The 17,222-nt window shown below is 40.9% G+C and overlaps 1 protein-coding gene across 2 annotated transcripts in view; it reads left to right on the plus strand.

Moving 5' to 3' along the window:
* The window catches only part of Slc9a4 (solute carrier family 9 member A4), a 62,425-nt gene extending 47,327 nt beyond the window's left edge, over nucleotides 1–15,098 (plus strand). The window contains exons 10-13 of one of the 2 annotated variants that reach the window (XR_001196817.3): nucleotides 461–592; nucleotides 1,318–1,405; nucleotides 6,421–8,597; nucleotides 14,424–15,098. Coding sequence is in view for 1 of the 2 variants with exons in the window: in XM_013117370.3 (XP_012972824.1) it covers nucleotides 461–592; nucleotides 1,318–1,405; nucleotides 6,421–6,776 (576 nt within the window). In the remaining variant the exon portion in view is untranslated. Of the gene's footprint in view, nucleotides 1–460; nucleotides 593–1,317; nucleotides 1,406–6,420 lie in introns of both variants that reach the window. The other variant, XM_013117370.3, reaches the window with a different exon arrangement.
* The last annotated feature ends 2,124 nt before the right edge of the window (nucleotides 15,099–17,222 follow it).

Consider the following 17,222-nt stretch of genomic DNA (forward strand, 5'->3'; position numbering starts at 1 on the left):
AATTTTACGGCTCAGTTGGTCCAGTTTGTCAAGCTGTTCCATCCTGGATCTGTTCTTTAACCCGCTGCTGTTCTCATTGTAGAGCCTCTTCCTTTCTGAATAGATGAGAAATCAATTTAACTCTCTGTCTCTCTCTCTCACCCCCCTCGTGTGTGTGTGTGTGTGTGTGTGTGTGTGTGTGTGTGTGTGTGTCTGTGTGCGTGCATGTGCATGTGCAGGGCAGCCACAGTGTGTGGGTGACTCCTATGGGAGTGGAGGTGGTGGTCGGGCTTCTGTGGGGATTACTGAAGGCACTGTCCACAGTCACAGCCATACTTCCTCCCACGAAGGCTTTCTCAGTCATGCTAGAGGCAAGGCTGCACACAGGCACTGTGTCTACCCACTCTAGCAATCTCCGATGCTGCTGGAGCTCCAGGTAGTGTTGGAGTTCTTACCTGCCTGCTATATGCTCTACCTACAGACCCTGTCCTACAACAAGTACAGTCTCAAGCCCCAAACAAGTGAGAAGCAGGCCAAGGAGATTCTAATCCGCCGCCAGAACACCTTGAGGGAGAGCATGCGGAAAGGCCAGAGTCTGCCTTGGGGAAAACCGGTATGTGGGGGCTGTCACCTAATAACTGGGACCGTACTTGGGGCAGTGCCTCATTAGCTGAGGGTAAATAACTATTAACACTTACTGAATACTCAAACCTCAATGCTGCCAGAGAGATGGAAAAGCCAGAGGGGGCAATAGATCCAAGGAGCCCCAGTCTCTCTGGATCCAGGGCTCTGGGGCCTCCAGCTTCTGTGAATGAAGTATGGTACTGAGATGCTTTCCAAGGTAGATCAGTGACATCAAGTGGTCCCCAACATGAGTCTATGTCCAGAACCCGTGGTGCCCAAGCACTAAATATCTCAGGACTCCTCCTCAGACCAAAGCTTCTAGGCCTCTCAGGACATTGACTAGAAGGATTTTGCCTGGTCTCCTAAGCCTCCTCCTCACATCCTTACATCACCAGTGAGCCCCTGACATCTTACTACTTGAGGCTGTATGGTCCTCATCATATAGAGACTCCTTCCCGAACCCTGGATCTAGAAGAAACCCCACTCTAATACTGAGTGACGCTATGAGAGTAACTTTGTAAGGTTCACAATGGTTCTTTCAATGAGAGGAGGGTGGAGTAACTACATATTGAGGTTAGAAATGTTTCACTTCCTTAAATCAAAAGTAATGAAATGTAGTGCCCAGCACAGGGCTGCATCCTTCCCTTTATTGCCTGTGTGCCCATTGAAACCGTAGTAGCTCATTCTGTTTCTGTTTCTTCTTGTTACCCACAGACAGGCACCAAGAACTTTCGCTATCTATCCTTCCCCTACAGCAATCCTCAGTCAGCAAGAAGAGAAGCAAGGGCTGCTGAACTCACAGGTAACCTACTGTTGGCTGCTGTGTTTCCTCCTGTGCAGGGTCAGATGGTGGACATTTGGGGACTCAAGGGCTAAGAGATACAATCACCACCATTAGGTAGAAATGTGAATGAGGAGGAAATGATTGCGTCCTTCCTGAGTAAATTTCAGAATTTTATTTATGGGCACAGATATTCAGATTTATCATAATTTTTCATGCACTGCTGTGCTATTTTAATTTTTCCAGCCATCTGGAGTGTAGCAATGATTAGAGGGTCACAGAATCTCTTCACTGGTGTCTTAAAGATGTGTAAGGACCACTTCAGGGCAGTTGTAAGAGTCCAGTGAAATTTAATATTAGATTAACTTTTATTGGAGAGATTAAGTCATATTTACTGATTAACAGCTTCCCTCTAACACATAACTGAGATTCCTAGGTATTGAAAATACTCATTGTTCTAATAAAAGCCAATTTGTTGTGTTTTAAATATGTATCAAAATGATGTCTGTTAGAAAAGGGTAATATATAATATAATCACATGCATGTTACCTCCTTGATTTTACATTTATTTAAACCTTAAAAATCACTTTGGGTATTCAAACAAACTAAAGGCATGGGATCTTTTAAAATTTTTTTAAAGGTACGGTATCTAAAAATAATTATTTGCTAAGGGCAATATAGTAATTCTTTGAAATAAAGGGCTTTTGTTATGTTTGTCTTGTTTAAAATGACTTCATATCAAACCCAACTCCATCACTGGAAAACACAACAAATTGTTAAACAAACTTTTAAAGACTTGGATGTAGTCACTACAGAACATTTTAGTTAGCACCCTTCTGTAGATATCTCTGTGTAATCCTGGTCTTCACAGAGCTATCATGGAAGCCCAGCACCATCCTACCATCCTATACAAAAAACTCAAACACCAGTGATTGTTTTGTTTCCCCCACCCCAAATTTCCTAGTTCATTTGACAGTGTCCTAGGGAGGACAGATTTCTCATCTCAACAAATAGGATTGTAGTTCCCATTTTTAATGATAAAATACTAATCAGTCATATAGAGAAAATCACAGTTTACTTACATTTCAACTCACCTTGAACCTTTTCTTTGTATATGGAATAAGTTTGGTATACCTTTCAGATTGCTTGCTATGACTATGTTCCTTGCAACAACATCTTCCCCTGTAAAACGAAATGCCACCTTTGTAGTAAATTATTTTCTTCCGAAGAGGGTTTTGAACTAGTAATTTTTTTCATTACTCTTGGCAGCTTCTGTTGACACTCTGGTAATTAGTGTCATTTGATATTTCATTTGATATTATGAAGACATTTCACAAATAAAAGTAAAGAAAACTGAAAAGAGACATGCAAACATTGGACATGCAACAAATTGGTTTTGAAGTATCTTTCTTATTCAAATAACTCAAGACAAATCTTGTCATTTAAGTGAATAGAAAACAAGAAAGTGCTGCAGATATATTCTGGGATGATCTTAGTACTGCAGGATTCTGACACAGGGGTGACAGCAGAGAAGGTTCTTGAGGCACTGATGCACAAATGTAAATAAACATTACAACAAACAGTCAATAGTCACTCTAAATACTAAACATTGCAAAGTGAGTTTTATTCCAGAAGGTAGGAGTTGTTAGCACTTGGAAATCTAAAGGATAAGAACTCTCCAAATTGTCAACTTTTCATGAACTAATCCATAGTTGGAGTAAGATCTTAATCTTTGGGGGTTTGGTTTGTTTACTTTTTCTTTCTTTCTAATGTGTCAAGTTGGTTCTAAATTCCACCCAGATGAAAGTGGTTGAACTAGAGAAGAAGGTAATGAAACTTAAGTTACCAGTGACCCTTAGCAAGTTTTAAAAGATTATGGTAAATGTCAGAAGCTACACTCATGAAGTCTTACTCATGACTTCTCCCCAGTATAACTGCCTAGCCATGGCATGAACAAAAATGACACTGATAGACATTCTATGGAAGAGCACACCAATTAACTATCCAATACCAAATGGTCAGTCCTAAAAACATATTCATACAGGCAAGATTAAGCAAACTGAGCAAGTTGTATTTATATATTTAGCAATATGTATGTAAGAACAATTAACAAAAAAGAGCCTCCCTCTTCCCTGCCAAAAAGAAAGACTATGAGAACAATCACAATGGAACAGAGAGAGTCCTTGATGTGTAATCAACAGTTTGACTACTTGAATTCTCGCTGAATACCAAGAGAAGAGGGATACTCTAGCTAGGAGACACTGGATGGCATAGTTTCCTCAACCACATAGTCTGGCCAACCAATGTGAGTCTTTGAAAACACGTTCCTTCCTGGTTCTATGACTCTGCAGGCCCACAGAGGTTTGCACATCCCCGATAGGATGTCTGTGAATTCCATGATGTTTTAGAAACATGCATACTCTTTCAAGGCTCCTATACCTTTGAGGTTCATGTTTTATTATAACTATGGTGATACCCACCCTGAAATCCCTTTATGTATGAAGCAGCTTTAAATCTATGGAATTAGAGATTGATGGTGGTGGGGATTACACAGAAGTAGGAAACCTCTTAGTGCTATTGAACTAAACTTGGAAATGGTTGAAATGTTTTAAGTGTTGTTTTAGTATATATTAACTATACATATTTTAAAAGTACACACACACATATACACCCTTGAAAATATAGAGATAAGGAAGTATTGCTCTCTAGTTCTGAGTCACTAGATAATACACAATTGTATCAACTAGCTAATCTCCTGTGGGTTTGGCCCCACCAAGCAGAAGCCCTGTTTCTCCTTTAGCCTTGGTAGTTAAGTCTGGTTCTTGAGAGGCAGCCACTGTTCTTCCCTGGGATGACAGAACTGGCTGCACACCTTCAGCTAGACATGTGAATGAGGACCAATTATAGTCCCCATCCTTTCTTCTCCACCTTCTACATTACAGAAAGTTCCTTCATATTTTGGGAAGAACTAGTCACTTACATTGACCTCAGCTTTGCAAGTGGAGCCTCTTCTAGATGCTTGGGCTCCACTTTACATTAACTTAGAAGGTGGTAGAGAGACTGGCTATCCTCTGTCTACTCACAAGGAGTTCATAGTCAGAAGGAGTGGGTAGAATGAGATGGGACAGGATTTGCAAACAGAAGGAAGTGTCCATACCTCAGAGAGTCTCCCAAATAGCAAAGAATCTAGAAGAATGGAGGTTCAGGCTCCACTTGGCACAAATTGAAAGGGAATTATGAAAGAAAATGAGTAAATAAATTGTGCTGTCATCTTCACTTCCAACAGAGCATCCCCTGTGTTAGTCCCCGATATACCTGCCTATGATGATTTGGTTGCATTTTGGAAAAAAATTTCTGAACAGGGTATTTAAAATTTTCTGTGTCTAGCAATATATGCACATTTTTGTTGAATACAAACTTTTGGGCATACAGTATTAATTTTGTGTGGGTTTTTTTGGATTATAGTTTTTCCCCTGTTTTATTTACATTAGAAACAAGCTTGTTTCACATGTCAATCCCAGCTCCCTCTCCCTCCCCTCCTCCTTTGCCCTCCCCATCAGGTCCCCCAGGCCCCCACCCAATCTTCATTCCAATCCCCAGGGAGGGTGATTGTTTTCTTTTTTTTCTTTTTTTTTTTTTAGGGAGGATAGGATGTGGAAGAAAGAACCATTTTCAAGTTTATAAATAAATACCCGAAAACACTGAAATTCTGAGGAGAATATGTAAGGGAAAAATAAATTCATGAGTCTAAAACCTGGAGGGCACATTAAATGACACTTGTAAAAAATGCTCCTTCGTTAAAGTGGAGGGAAAGGCACTGTGTTTTAGGAAAAGATAGAAAATTTGAAATTAACTCAAAAACAGGGCATCACAAGGATACCTGGTGGACCTGTCCCACATAACATAGCCTTAGCAAAATTCATGTGGTATGCACAGATGTCTTCTTCATGTAAGATTTTTCTCTCACCCGTACTTCCCCAAAATACAATATAGCAACTATTTGTGTAGCATTTACAATATATTGGGTATTTTAGTAGTTTAGAGATTATTTAAATTAGACTGTAGGATGTTCATAGGCTATATGCAAATACTATGCCATTTTATATGAGAGACTGGAGCATGTGTGAATTTCGATACATCTCCTGCGGATACAGAGGAATGTATCCTATTTTTGCCAGCTATACTATATTAAAAGTCACCTCGTCTTGAACAACTCTAGGCACATTCCGTATGATATGAGGACAATAGTTTTATGCATGTCACTGGGCCATTAAGATGATTAAGTGGCATAAAATATGCAAAATGAGCAAGACAGAGGCTGGCACATATTCATTCCCCCATGAGGGCAGGCTCTCAGCCTTGCTACATCATCATGTACTACTGCAGTCTGCTTGTTATCTACTGTATTGACAGAGGAGCATCTGTCACAGCCTGGGACCTTTTGTGGCTCTCTGCCCCTCCCATCTCTGTTTCTCCAGGTTTACACATTCAAGGTCAAAGCAGTGAAACTCAGACATAAAGCTTTTGGAAAGCCACCAGTGAAGTAGCAAACCAAGAGCCAGGCATGGGGCTCACACCTGCAATCTCAACACTTTGAACACTAGTGCAAGAGGATTACTGCAAGTCCAAGGCCATCCTATGTGACAGGACAGGACATTGTCTCAACAAAACAGAAACAAACAGGATGAAAAACCAACCACTTTCATGAAACCTTTAGTATAGCATTTCCCTTTTAGAAGACATAACGTTTTAAAAGTATATGTTTTATGTTATTATCAATCAATCACTATGAAAAGATACTCTGTTACTCATCTAGGGGAGATTGGCTAGACACATAGCATCCCCATGTATTTATGACAGCAAGCATGTAGCACTGCCCTCCCAGTCTTCTTGGGTTGTGATGCTGAAAGGGAAAGTCACCCTGACTGTTAAGCTGTGAGCAGGAGCTTCGGTGCTGAGCATTCTTGCCACCTGGGCATGAAGTCTTAACTCTGATTTCAAGTTTTCTTTTCATTCTTGTCACCATGTCTCCTTAGATGATGATGGTATCGATCCAGGATTCCAGCCCTTGATGTTCAGTGCACACTCAAGAGCAGGGTCCCTTCAGGAAAGACGGCAGACCCAGGCTATGATTCCGATGAAGAGCTTACACAGAGGAGAGAAGGCGCTCAGCTTCAGCTACAGAAGTGACACCAGCTGGGGGGAGCATGCTGGATGGGGCAGGAGGGATGCCATCCGGCCCAAGCCTCTGTTCTATGCAGTCGATGAGGAGTATGAATCTGGAGAGCAGACAGAGGAGGAGATAACAGCAACCAGGTCCCGATGGAGAACTGAGCACAGACGTAGCAGAGAGCACTACAAATCCCACAGTCCTTTGCTCCATATAAAATAGTTCACTGTCCTAAGTATGCTGGGTCATTCCAGAGCCCCTCTTCTTTTACTGCAGAACAAAAATGCTCACAGTTGAGATCAGAGCTATTGAGTTTGCATTTTTGAAGCGTTTGGACACCTGTCTATAAAAACAAGATGACTTCTCACAGCAAACTTGAAGGCAGAGTCACAAACTTGCCTTGTGCCGTTGTGTGCAACAAAACTTAACTCCTTCTCAGAATAGCCAACCATATCTAAGGATCACAGAAATCTACCAAGCTCTACTGGTTTTCTTCCAGATGTCAAGGGGAGTGGGTGCCAGAATTTGGCAATATGTAGTTATGGAAGCCATTAGGGAACCTCATTGCTGAAAAAGAACCAAAGAACAAAGAATTAATCATTTAGAATTTAGATCTATGTCATATGTTAAGAACTATGCGTGATTGCTCAGAAATTCCTACTGACTGTATGCTTGTGCTACTTATAATCAATTAGAACTGGCAGAGATCTTTGAAATCACCTGGTTTAGTTTCTTATGTTTTCAGATTGGGACACTGACAAAGGTCCCATGACAAGTTGGCTACCTTGCAAATTGAATGCATTTGGCTTTGATTTTTTTGTAATGAACTCTTTTATTTTCACAGATAAAATAATATACCTCAACTGAGAGGTAAAATTTGTTGCAGCATTGTTATATTTAATCAGTAATATCGATAGATGTGATCTGCACTATAGGGGTTAATCTTTGAACAATGGATTTATACACTATTTTTATAATTAGAATGCTAATTTAAAAATACTTTTTAGGAATATATAAGAGCCACAGTTAATTATCCATGACATGAATAATAGTATCTAGATGCTGTGAATTCATAATTTCTGATGTTTGCCCTGGAGTTTCATAACTGTTCTTCAGTGGAATTTTTCATGGTGATTATTCCAAGCCTGTCCTTGAACTTCGTACTTCATCTTGCCAATTTTACCAACTACTTTATCTATTCTCCTTCTTTCCTTTCTCTTCTGCTAGGCATCTATAAGTGAGCAAGCATTTCTGAAATGTTACTTAGAGCTAAATCTATGACAATCAATTCAATAAATATCCACTTGCCTTTACTGCTTGAATCATCATCATCATGCCCATCTGATCGAAACAAATACGTCTTTAAAGACCACTGGGAAATGTTCCCTGTTGCTAAGAATTTTTTGACTCTCTCTTAAGCTCTAGGCACCCCTGTGTTTCTTTGGGTAGGCCAGGAAACTTGCCTGTGAATTACATGTACACATGTACATAATGTGTTTAGTCTTGTGACTCAAAGGACAAGGGAGGATAGTTTGATCATTTTACCTTTTGTCCGTCTATCGGTTGTGACTTTTACCTCAATGTTTTCCTAAATCATACAATATCTTCCTTCTAATAAAAAACCCTGCACTGTCAAGTGAACGTAATGAGCTCGGAGGGAGGAAGCATGCATGAAATCCAGGGAAGCGGTGATGGAAGGAAGAAAGACGTTTATGCTTCACAGAGAGGCTGTGAGTCAGTCTTCAATCAGCAGCTGGAGGTAAAGAGACAGAGAGGGACCACCAGAACTGCACAGGTGCAAAGCTATGTGTGCAACCTAGTCCTCAGAGGCAGGAGATGCCACCCTCCTTCCTGGACTCCATCTATATAGCAACAGAAATCCAAGCAGCAAGGACTCCTTCCCAGAAGAGGTAATCATATGGAAGGATTACAGGAATCCACCCAGATTTCCTGGTTTTCTCCTGGACGTCGATGCCATTTAGAAGAGAGGGGAGCTGGGATTCAGAGAGACGTAATGGCAGAAGTTGTTAAGAAAACTTATTGGTGAGTAAAGAACCACATTCTGCAGGCAGAGTGCAACCATAAAGCAAAGAAGAGGCTGAGCGTCCAGGCTAATTGATAGGGAAACATTTCCTCAGGGACACTTAGCTATGAAATAACGTTGAAGACAATGCTCACAGCTATAGTGCATGCCTGTCCAACCTTCGCTTTGTAGAGTTTTCCCTCTTATCTACAGGGGTCATATCTGGGACCCTGAGTATATGCCTGCACCTGCAGATAATTCCCAAATCTATAAATACTAGGAGTTTTTGCTACATAAACATAGCTATAATAAAGTAGGCACAGTAAAGGAGATCCAGTGAGAGATTAACTATAACAGCAAATAGAACAAGTGTGATAATGTGTTATTAACAGCTATTTAAAAGACGAGAATCACTCATTTCTGGAAATTTCCATTTAGTACTTTGGGATGGCAGTTGATCATGAGTGATTAAAATTCTGGAAGGTGGAATTAGGGACATAGAACCCCACTCTAAAGTGAATAACAAAGATAAGTGAGAAACAGAAAAACTAAACTGTCCTGCTGGTCTACTAATCTGCCTGCTTTCTTTACTCCTTTACTGCCCACTGGGCTCTCGGAATGCTAGTGAACACCCCTACAGGAAGGATGTTTTGAGTGGCTGTAGTCACCTTGATCATCTGGCCACTGAGTTCTGTAGGCCAACAGTCACACAAGCAGATTTTATTTTAGAAGGTGTTGTCTTCCTGAGGCCATTGAATATCTACATTTGGTTAGCTTTGGCTATTGGAGACTGGAGGTGGGCCTAGAGCTCCTGACTACATAGTGACTCGTCAAGAGCCCTGGGATACTGCTGAGGCCAGTGACTCTATCAGTCTGGGAAGCTCACTGTGAAATGGGCTGTTTGGACATCCAGTAGGGTTTCCATGAGTGGTGTAGCATTATTTCCCATGCTTTCTTTAATGGAAGTTCATGGTAGGAATGGGTTAAGGGTTAGCAAGTGTCTGAGAATGCTCTAGGTGGTGGCTTTCACTTAGTGAGTTTCTCCAGCAAGCTGTACAGCACAGGGAGTTTCCTCCTGGATGTGGGGGACGCCTTGGCCTTTGCGTCCTATTCACTGGGAGGGAGTGACAAGACATGATTCCTATATAGGGTCCAGCTTCTCAACCACAAACTGTCAATATTTTCCACCAGTAGCCTCAAAGAACTTAACATTTTATTTTCATTTTCAATCTATAAAAGGAAATAGAAAAGTAAATAGAAAAACAAAGCAAACACTTAATTTCCTCCTATGAATATTTGCTTTTAACTCTCTGAAAACTATAATGTTAACATGAAGAATACTGGGTATCAGTGGATTCTAAGATTGAGTGAAAGGTCATTTCCTTTAATTTGTCCTTTAGTTACCAGTTTTCACTTGAAAGATTTTTCTCTACATTTAGTAACTGTTCTTTGTTCTTCTGGTGTGGCATGAGGTCACAGTCCCCTGTGCTGTCTTTGTCTGCAAAAAGAGAGGCATTGGCCATGGGAAGGATTCTGTGCCAACAAAGTGGAGGAGGAGGTTGCAGACATTGTATCATCTTCCCATCCTTATTTCCTGTCAGCCCTTGAGGCTGTATTCTTCTGCACTTTCCTTCTTAGACAACACTTATGCATTTTAAGAGGTAGGGCTGGGGATGCCACCTAACCCCGTGATGAGATTGCCATTCCTTCCTGAGGGATGCTTGCTCACATAGGCATGCAGACAGGACTAGAGTCTTCAACAAGGAATGAGTCCTAAGCTGGAATTTGCCAATTGATTAAAGGGTGGTCTTCTAGAGTGATCTTGGGTTAAATGGAATGACACCTGTAACAATTTCCAGATTGTTATCTGTCTTTGTAATAATAAATCTATTAATTTGTCGATTATTATTTAGGCTAAAGTACATGGACTTGTATCAGAAGACACCTATGTAGTGACCCAAAATGGTATAAACAAAACTTGAGATTTGCTTAGATGTGTTGCTGGTGGAATGGTGGGTATTTGGCTGTCACTGGAGAGAGGTGCATGACAGCAATAGAGAACAATTAAAACCCATGTCACCACTGTGCTTGGCATGTGTCATTCAAAGCCAAACCAGAGACAGCCTGGGAGTGTAGTCACAATGTGCAGTCAAAGCAAAATTGCCACTGCTTAGTTTTAGCCAAATTTGGGACAGTTGTCCTGGAATATAACTTTAATCTTCCTTTGTCTTCAAGTTTATCAGTCCCCATTCCAGCCTGTTGTACTGGATAGTCAGTGAACACCAAAATATTACTGTCTATCTTACAAACATTGAGGGAAAAGATAAATGTTTCAGCCTGCCCAGAACAAAAGTACTTCTAGTATAGTCCATGATGCCCAAATCAGGTCAAGTAAAATCTAAAAATGCAAAAGCCAGTGATTATGTTAATGTTACTAAAGGGGTTTTGTGAATATATTTTAGCCACAGATAAAAATAGGTATTTTTTGCATATTTTCTTTTTTTTCTGTGAAAACTCTGTCAACCATCTTATTTCTAATCCCCCAAGAAAACCAAGCAGTAGCAAGAGAAAGCTGATTTTTTTTCAGAGGGTCACTAGCCAGGAGGAATTAAGCCCACAAAGTGCTAGTCACTCCCATGATTCCCTTTCATCTGTGAATAACTGGTTTAACAAATTCATTTTCTTCCAAGGACTCATGCGTTTCCAAGCCAGGGGAGCTCACATTACTGTGACAGGTCAGGGATAAAAATTTCCATTGCCCCAGGCTTCCCCTAGCTGGGGTTCCTTCTAGACCAAGGCAGCCCCCACTGTGAGCTTCAAGACAGAGACATGGATAGTGTCACATATCCTTCCCCATCAGTCTGCTGGCTGCTAACCTGCTCCCTGAAGCTAACAGAAAGGTGATCTCCAGCAAAGTAAAGAGAAGGAAGAACATGGACTCCTTGCAATCTGGTTTTCAGTTTCTGTGGTTTTATTCTCACTGAATTTTATGTTGAGCTCAGAACCAATTAGGAATATTTAAAATAGAGGCTGCCCTGGTAGCATGCTCTCCACCAGCTTAAAGGAAGGAAGGCCTGCAGTGCTCCATTTATTTTTACTTCCTTGCAGGAGTTTTTCTGAGTAAACCGGGAACAGGCGAGACCAACCCCCGGGTTTCACCGGTGTTCTGTTTCAGGCTGAAGCAGCCCTTGTTTTGAGTTTGTGCCTTCCATTGGACAGCGTTCAGGAGTCAGCTGTGTTATCTAACTGTGTCATCTCTAAAGGGGTTGTATGCACAGGGAGGGGAGGGAACATATCAGCAGAGTCCTTAACCCACAGTTAAACCACCATTCTGAAAGAGGGATACAGGGTTAACTATTAGAGAATATTCTTAGGCAAAGGGGGCAAACCGGGCTGATCCCAGGGTACGCCTATGCACCGTACAAAGAGCCACAGAGTCAGTGGGTGTAGACCAGCAGGGCTGAGAGCCTGAGGTTTAATAAGCACACCATACACCACCACGCCCCCAGAGTTGAAGTTCAAGTCTGAGTGTAGACAATGCAGCTAGTATTACTGTAGTTTCTCTCCATGGCATGTGGCAATTCAGGTAGGGCTCGGGCATACACATTTCAACACTGTTTTCCCAAAGGAAATTGAAAACTTAAGAAGAAACTGTCTATGGTGACTGCAGGTAATTAAATTCTCCCAGGGAGAAGGGACAGACAATAAGATATTGACTGCTGCCTAGCAGTGGTTAGTTTCATGATGACTTAGGGAGAAGCGGGGAGGAGTCAAGAGAGAAAGGGTACTATTGTGCTACTGTCACAACATTAGGGTGGTAGGCACAGAGAACGCTCAGAATGGGAAGGTGGCTTTACGACTGAGAAGTTACCAGCGAGTCTTAGAGTACAGCTTGGTGTTCTGGTTTAGCACCACAGGGTGGGTTCTGCAGGCTTCTGAATTCTCTCCAGGATTATAGGGAAGGGAGTTTATCCTGCTGCAGTAACATCCTACCATGAGCCACCATGATGCTAGAGATGCTATAGTTCCTTCCTCCAAGAATCTAGAAGCAGAGGATGTGAGTTCAGGCACTGGCTCCCTCACTCTGTCCGTGATATCGACAGATCCTATTAACTACTCAAGTCAGTCCCATACCCCACTTAATTGGGCTGTTGACATCTCTCTACTCAACTGACCTCTTCAAGGGGATCTGTGATTCCAGTGAGATGCAGCGTTTATTTAACTCTAAGTATAGAGTCTTTGTGTGTTTATGAAAGAGTTGAGGAAACACAAGGGTCAATGAGATGAAGAATGGGAGTAAAGTATGTCTGAACATGAATTCTGCTATGTGGTTGTAAAGCCTCACATAGGCAAACACAGAGCGTGACAGGTGTGTAGTAAATGTCTTAGTCAGGGTTTCCACTGTGTGATGAAACACCATGGCCAACTTGGAGTGGTAAGGGTTTATTTTGTTTACACGTCCACATCACAGACCATCATCACAGGAAGTCAGGGCAAGACATCAAACTGGGCAGGAACCTGGAGGCGGGCGCTGATGCAGAGGCTGCTTACTGCCTTGCTTTCATGGTTTGCTTAGTCAGCTTTCTTATAGAACCCAAGACCACAAGACCATGATTGGTCTTCTAAAATCAATCATCAATCAAGAAAATGGATAACAGGCTTTTCTATAGGTCAATCTAGTGGGGTCTTTTTCTCTAAGGCTCCCTCTTCCAAAGTGATACTAGCTTGTGATAAGTTGACATTAAATTAGTCAGTGTGGTAAAGAAAAAAAGGTGTTCAATGTGACTTGCTGAAGCAAGACAAAGACTATCGAGGGCAATTATGCAGGTGTGAAGATCTGCAGTGGGATTCTGTGGGAAAAGACTGGGCTGCAGTCTCGATAGAATGGACAAGTTAGAATTTTTAGAGCTGGTCAAGTGGATAGGAGGTAACCAGGGGGAAGACTTGGAACTCAAGGGGATACTGGCTAAACTGACCTGACAGCATTCTTGCTGAAGAAAGGTCAGGTGACCAAGTATTTTGTGGAGGATGGAGGACATGGAGCCCAATGAGACGTGAAAGTTTATCAGATATCAGAACTGTGGATTCTTGCTAAACTCACTGAGCAAGGCCCTTTCAGAAGCAGATATTGCATGGAAGTACACAGCCAGGTCTAGAAGAAAGTTCATGTTTGACCAAGGAAAGAATCTTTGTCATGTGTGGGCTGTGGGATCAGAACATCTAGATCCTTTCAGAAGACAGGAAAACATAAAAGTAAAATATATGTCTACATAAGACGGGGAAAGAAAGCATGACTCTCAAGTATAGATGAATATTTGTTGAAGGACTGTTAATTCATCAATTAATAAGGAATTAATGCTATGCATCAAACAATTTGAAGGAAAATTCATAGTACCTTATATTTAGGCATTTGGGATTATGGATATAAATTTAGAAATAGATGAAAAATGTTTAGATGGGAGCAAAGCAATGAGTTTTCTCTTTATCTGTAATAAATCATTATTTATCTTTAGACAAAATCATTTTTAATTCTGTTAGTTTTGTACATTTTACAGAGCTGTCATTAACTGAAAGAAAAGAATGTGTTTTCTTTTCAAAACCAGTGAAATACTAAAATAACAGCAGCTGAAGAAGTCTAGAATTGAAGAAGTTTAGAATTAATCTGGAAAACTGAGATGGTGAAAACTTTTCGGTGCAATGTGAACTAAATTTTTACATCTGCTACAACTAGTGGGAACAGATTCCATCCCAGAATCCTGGTTTCTCTAGCCACACATACAGATCGTTGCCTGCTGTTCAAACTTGCCTCTCATTCAAATCTCTCTTTTGTCTTCTGTTTTCAATAGACTTGACATTAAAGCATCTTCTATGATACAGCTGGTTCTCACGAGTGCCTGCCATTCAGTCACTGTTAACTTTGTCAATGAATACCCTTGGAATACAACTCCGTTTCCTTCCCCCATGAGTTGTCATTATATTTATTTGTAAGCTACAATCAGTGTTTGAAAGACTGCCTTAAAAGTCAACTTACAAAGCTTTTCCTTTTCATTATGCTGGATGTTTATTTTGATGTATTGTAAATAATGACTTGAGGAAGAAATTGGTATGATACTGGATTATAGTTTTGTAGCATACAATCTATGAGATAGTTGACAAACACTTGTAACCTTTTGTTGTGTGGTAGCAATTTCCTCTGAATCGGGTCTAACTTGAGCATTCTATCCTGGAGGGGAGTTAAGATTCAGGAAATTCTAAACAGTGTCTCTTAACGCTTAGAAGCAAACACCTCATAAGTCTCAAGCAGTCCCTGAACCATACTAGATTCACAAGGTCCCTCGTTCTTCAAAGCTATATAAGCCGTAAAGATAGATGAGGAAAGGCTATTTAGCTACTTGTAGGACAGATAGGAAGCTCTGGGTTCTGGTCATTACCCATGTTGGGTTACAGTTTTTAGTGATATATCTGTCTTTGAGTCCTTTATGCTCTTGTAAGTAATCCCAATAAACTAACTGGTTTGGCAAGTTGGACTTAGACATATGGTTATTTTGGTCTACTTTTTGGTTTTCTATCTGCCTCGAATAGATGTTTAGTTATGCCTTTCCAAATATAGTACCACACAACACAAATGATGATGACTGTCAAAGATGAATTATGGAGGAGTGGCTGAATGACCTTTGATGTGGGTGCTGTGGATGTGGCAGTGGCTTATCTGAGTGATGTTGGGAGTGTCCATGGGGAAGATGACAAAATGGCGACCTTTCCCTGTGTGGTATGGGATGGTGTGATGTGTGACTCCTTGTTGTAGTGGTACTTGCTCCTTGTTATGGGTAATTGGATGCGAACCACAGCTGAGCTGTTTGAGCATGAAACTTCCTCTCAAGAGAATCCTAAAATGACCATCTTCGTCACTTGACATGGGGTCACATGCTTCCTTGGTGAGTAGAGTCTACTTCATAGGTATGGGGATTCTACCCAGAAGAGTTGATGAATTGAAGGACGTACTAGAACCCACGAAAGTAACATGTATGAGGCATGATCATAACTAGGTTGTAGTATCCGTTATGTAGTAGTGTAGCTACTTCTATGGGTAGTAATCCACTCAACTAAGGTTCCATGTTTTTTCAGAAAGAATTTGCTTTTCCCTCACCAGAGAATTTTATATACGAGTACACTGCATTTATGTGATTATGTGATTTTCATTTCTCCTTTCCCCTCCAATGTCTACCATTCCTTCTCTTTTCCTATAATTTGTGTGTATGAGTACAATCTTTTGAGACCATTTAGTGTTGCTGTGCTTATGTATATGTGTTTAAGTCTAACTATTTAGGAATGGGGGTTTGTCCCTAAAGACCTTACTTTTTAAGGAAGGAATTACAATGGAAAGAGGACATGTGGTTGCTAGCCTCTACATTAGCTTCTGGTCTCAGCTACTTGACCATTGCTGTCATAAAACACCAAACCAAAAGGATAAGAAAGCATTTATTAAAGCTTACCATCTTGTAGTCCACAATGAAGAAAAGACAACACAGGAGCTTAAGGCAGGAACCTTAAAGCAGGGACTAAACAGAGGCTAAAAGAGCTGATATTTTCTGGCTTGCTCCCTATAGCTTGCTCAATTTGCTTTCTTATTTGCCCTAGGATGACCTGTCCAGGGATGACACAACCCACATTGAGCTAGGCTTTCCCACATTATCATTAATTTCAAAAAATGCCCTACAGGCTGGCACGTAGGGAATCTGCTAAAAGCATTTTCTCTAAGTTTGTGTCAGGTGGACAAAAAACAATAGGAAACCTATTATTTGGGAAAAGTGGGAAAGAGTAAAGAGATTGAGTTACTTCTAGTAGATGGAATGGGGATTCAAGGTAAAGAAAACACAACACAACTTGGGTCTAGTTAAAAAGCCCTTCTCAAGAGCCAAAAAGCTGGTGTCATAGGAAGTGCTGAGGAAGGACAGGCATCACTCTTTACAGATTGGCTCAGAGGATCTATCAGGAACACCTATTACCAGTACAGTCGCCATGAATATCAAGGGCTGGAAGACTAGAGAGGAAAGGCTGGTGTCACTCTGTACAGATTGGCTCAGCCAGTGCAATGAATGCCTGAGTCCTCTCTCTACCCCCAGATAAAATATTTTAAAATACATTGGTGAGGAAAGATACACCAGAAAGCAACATGGCTGTTAATTAAAACTCCCAGTACTAAAGGTTGATTAATTCTCTATGAATTGTTGGCCAGGGAAGTCATAGAGACACCCAAATGATAAGACCATTGCTGTTGGTTACATACTAAGAGAGATTAAAAAGCCTTATTGTTGAAGATTAAACACATATTGGTTACAAGACAGCAAAATGAGGCTGGGACTGAACTGGAAACTCTCTACTATTGGCTACTTTTTGTGATGCTGGAGGATCTGTGCAGTCATCTAGGGGTTAATTATTTTAACTTTGCCATGAACTTCCTAGTGCTATACTATCAAAATGTCAAGCAAGATGCAACTCAGGTGCAATAGTGGCATTTACTATTTTGAGTACAACCAACTGTTTTATGACTAGATTTAATGCCCATTCTTTAGGAAGGAATTATTGGTTGGTACTAAACACCTAAATCATCCACAATGGGAAACATCTTTTCAATAATTAGGGTG

Source organism: Mesocricetus auratus, unplaced genomic scaffold, assembly GCF_017639785.1.
Source record: "Mesocricetus auratus isolate SY011 unplaced genomic scaffold, BCM_Maur_2.0 Super-Scaffold_100021, whole genome shotgun sequence".
NCBI lineage: Eukaryota > Metazoa > Chordata > Mammalia > Rodentia > Cricetidae > Mesocricetus > Mesocricetus auratus.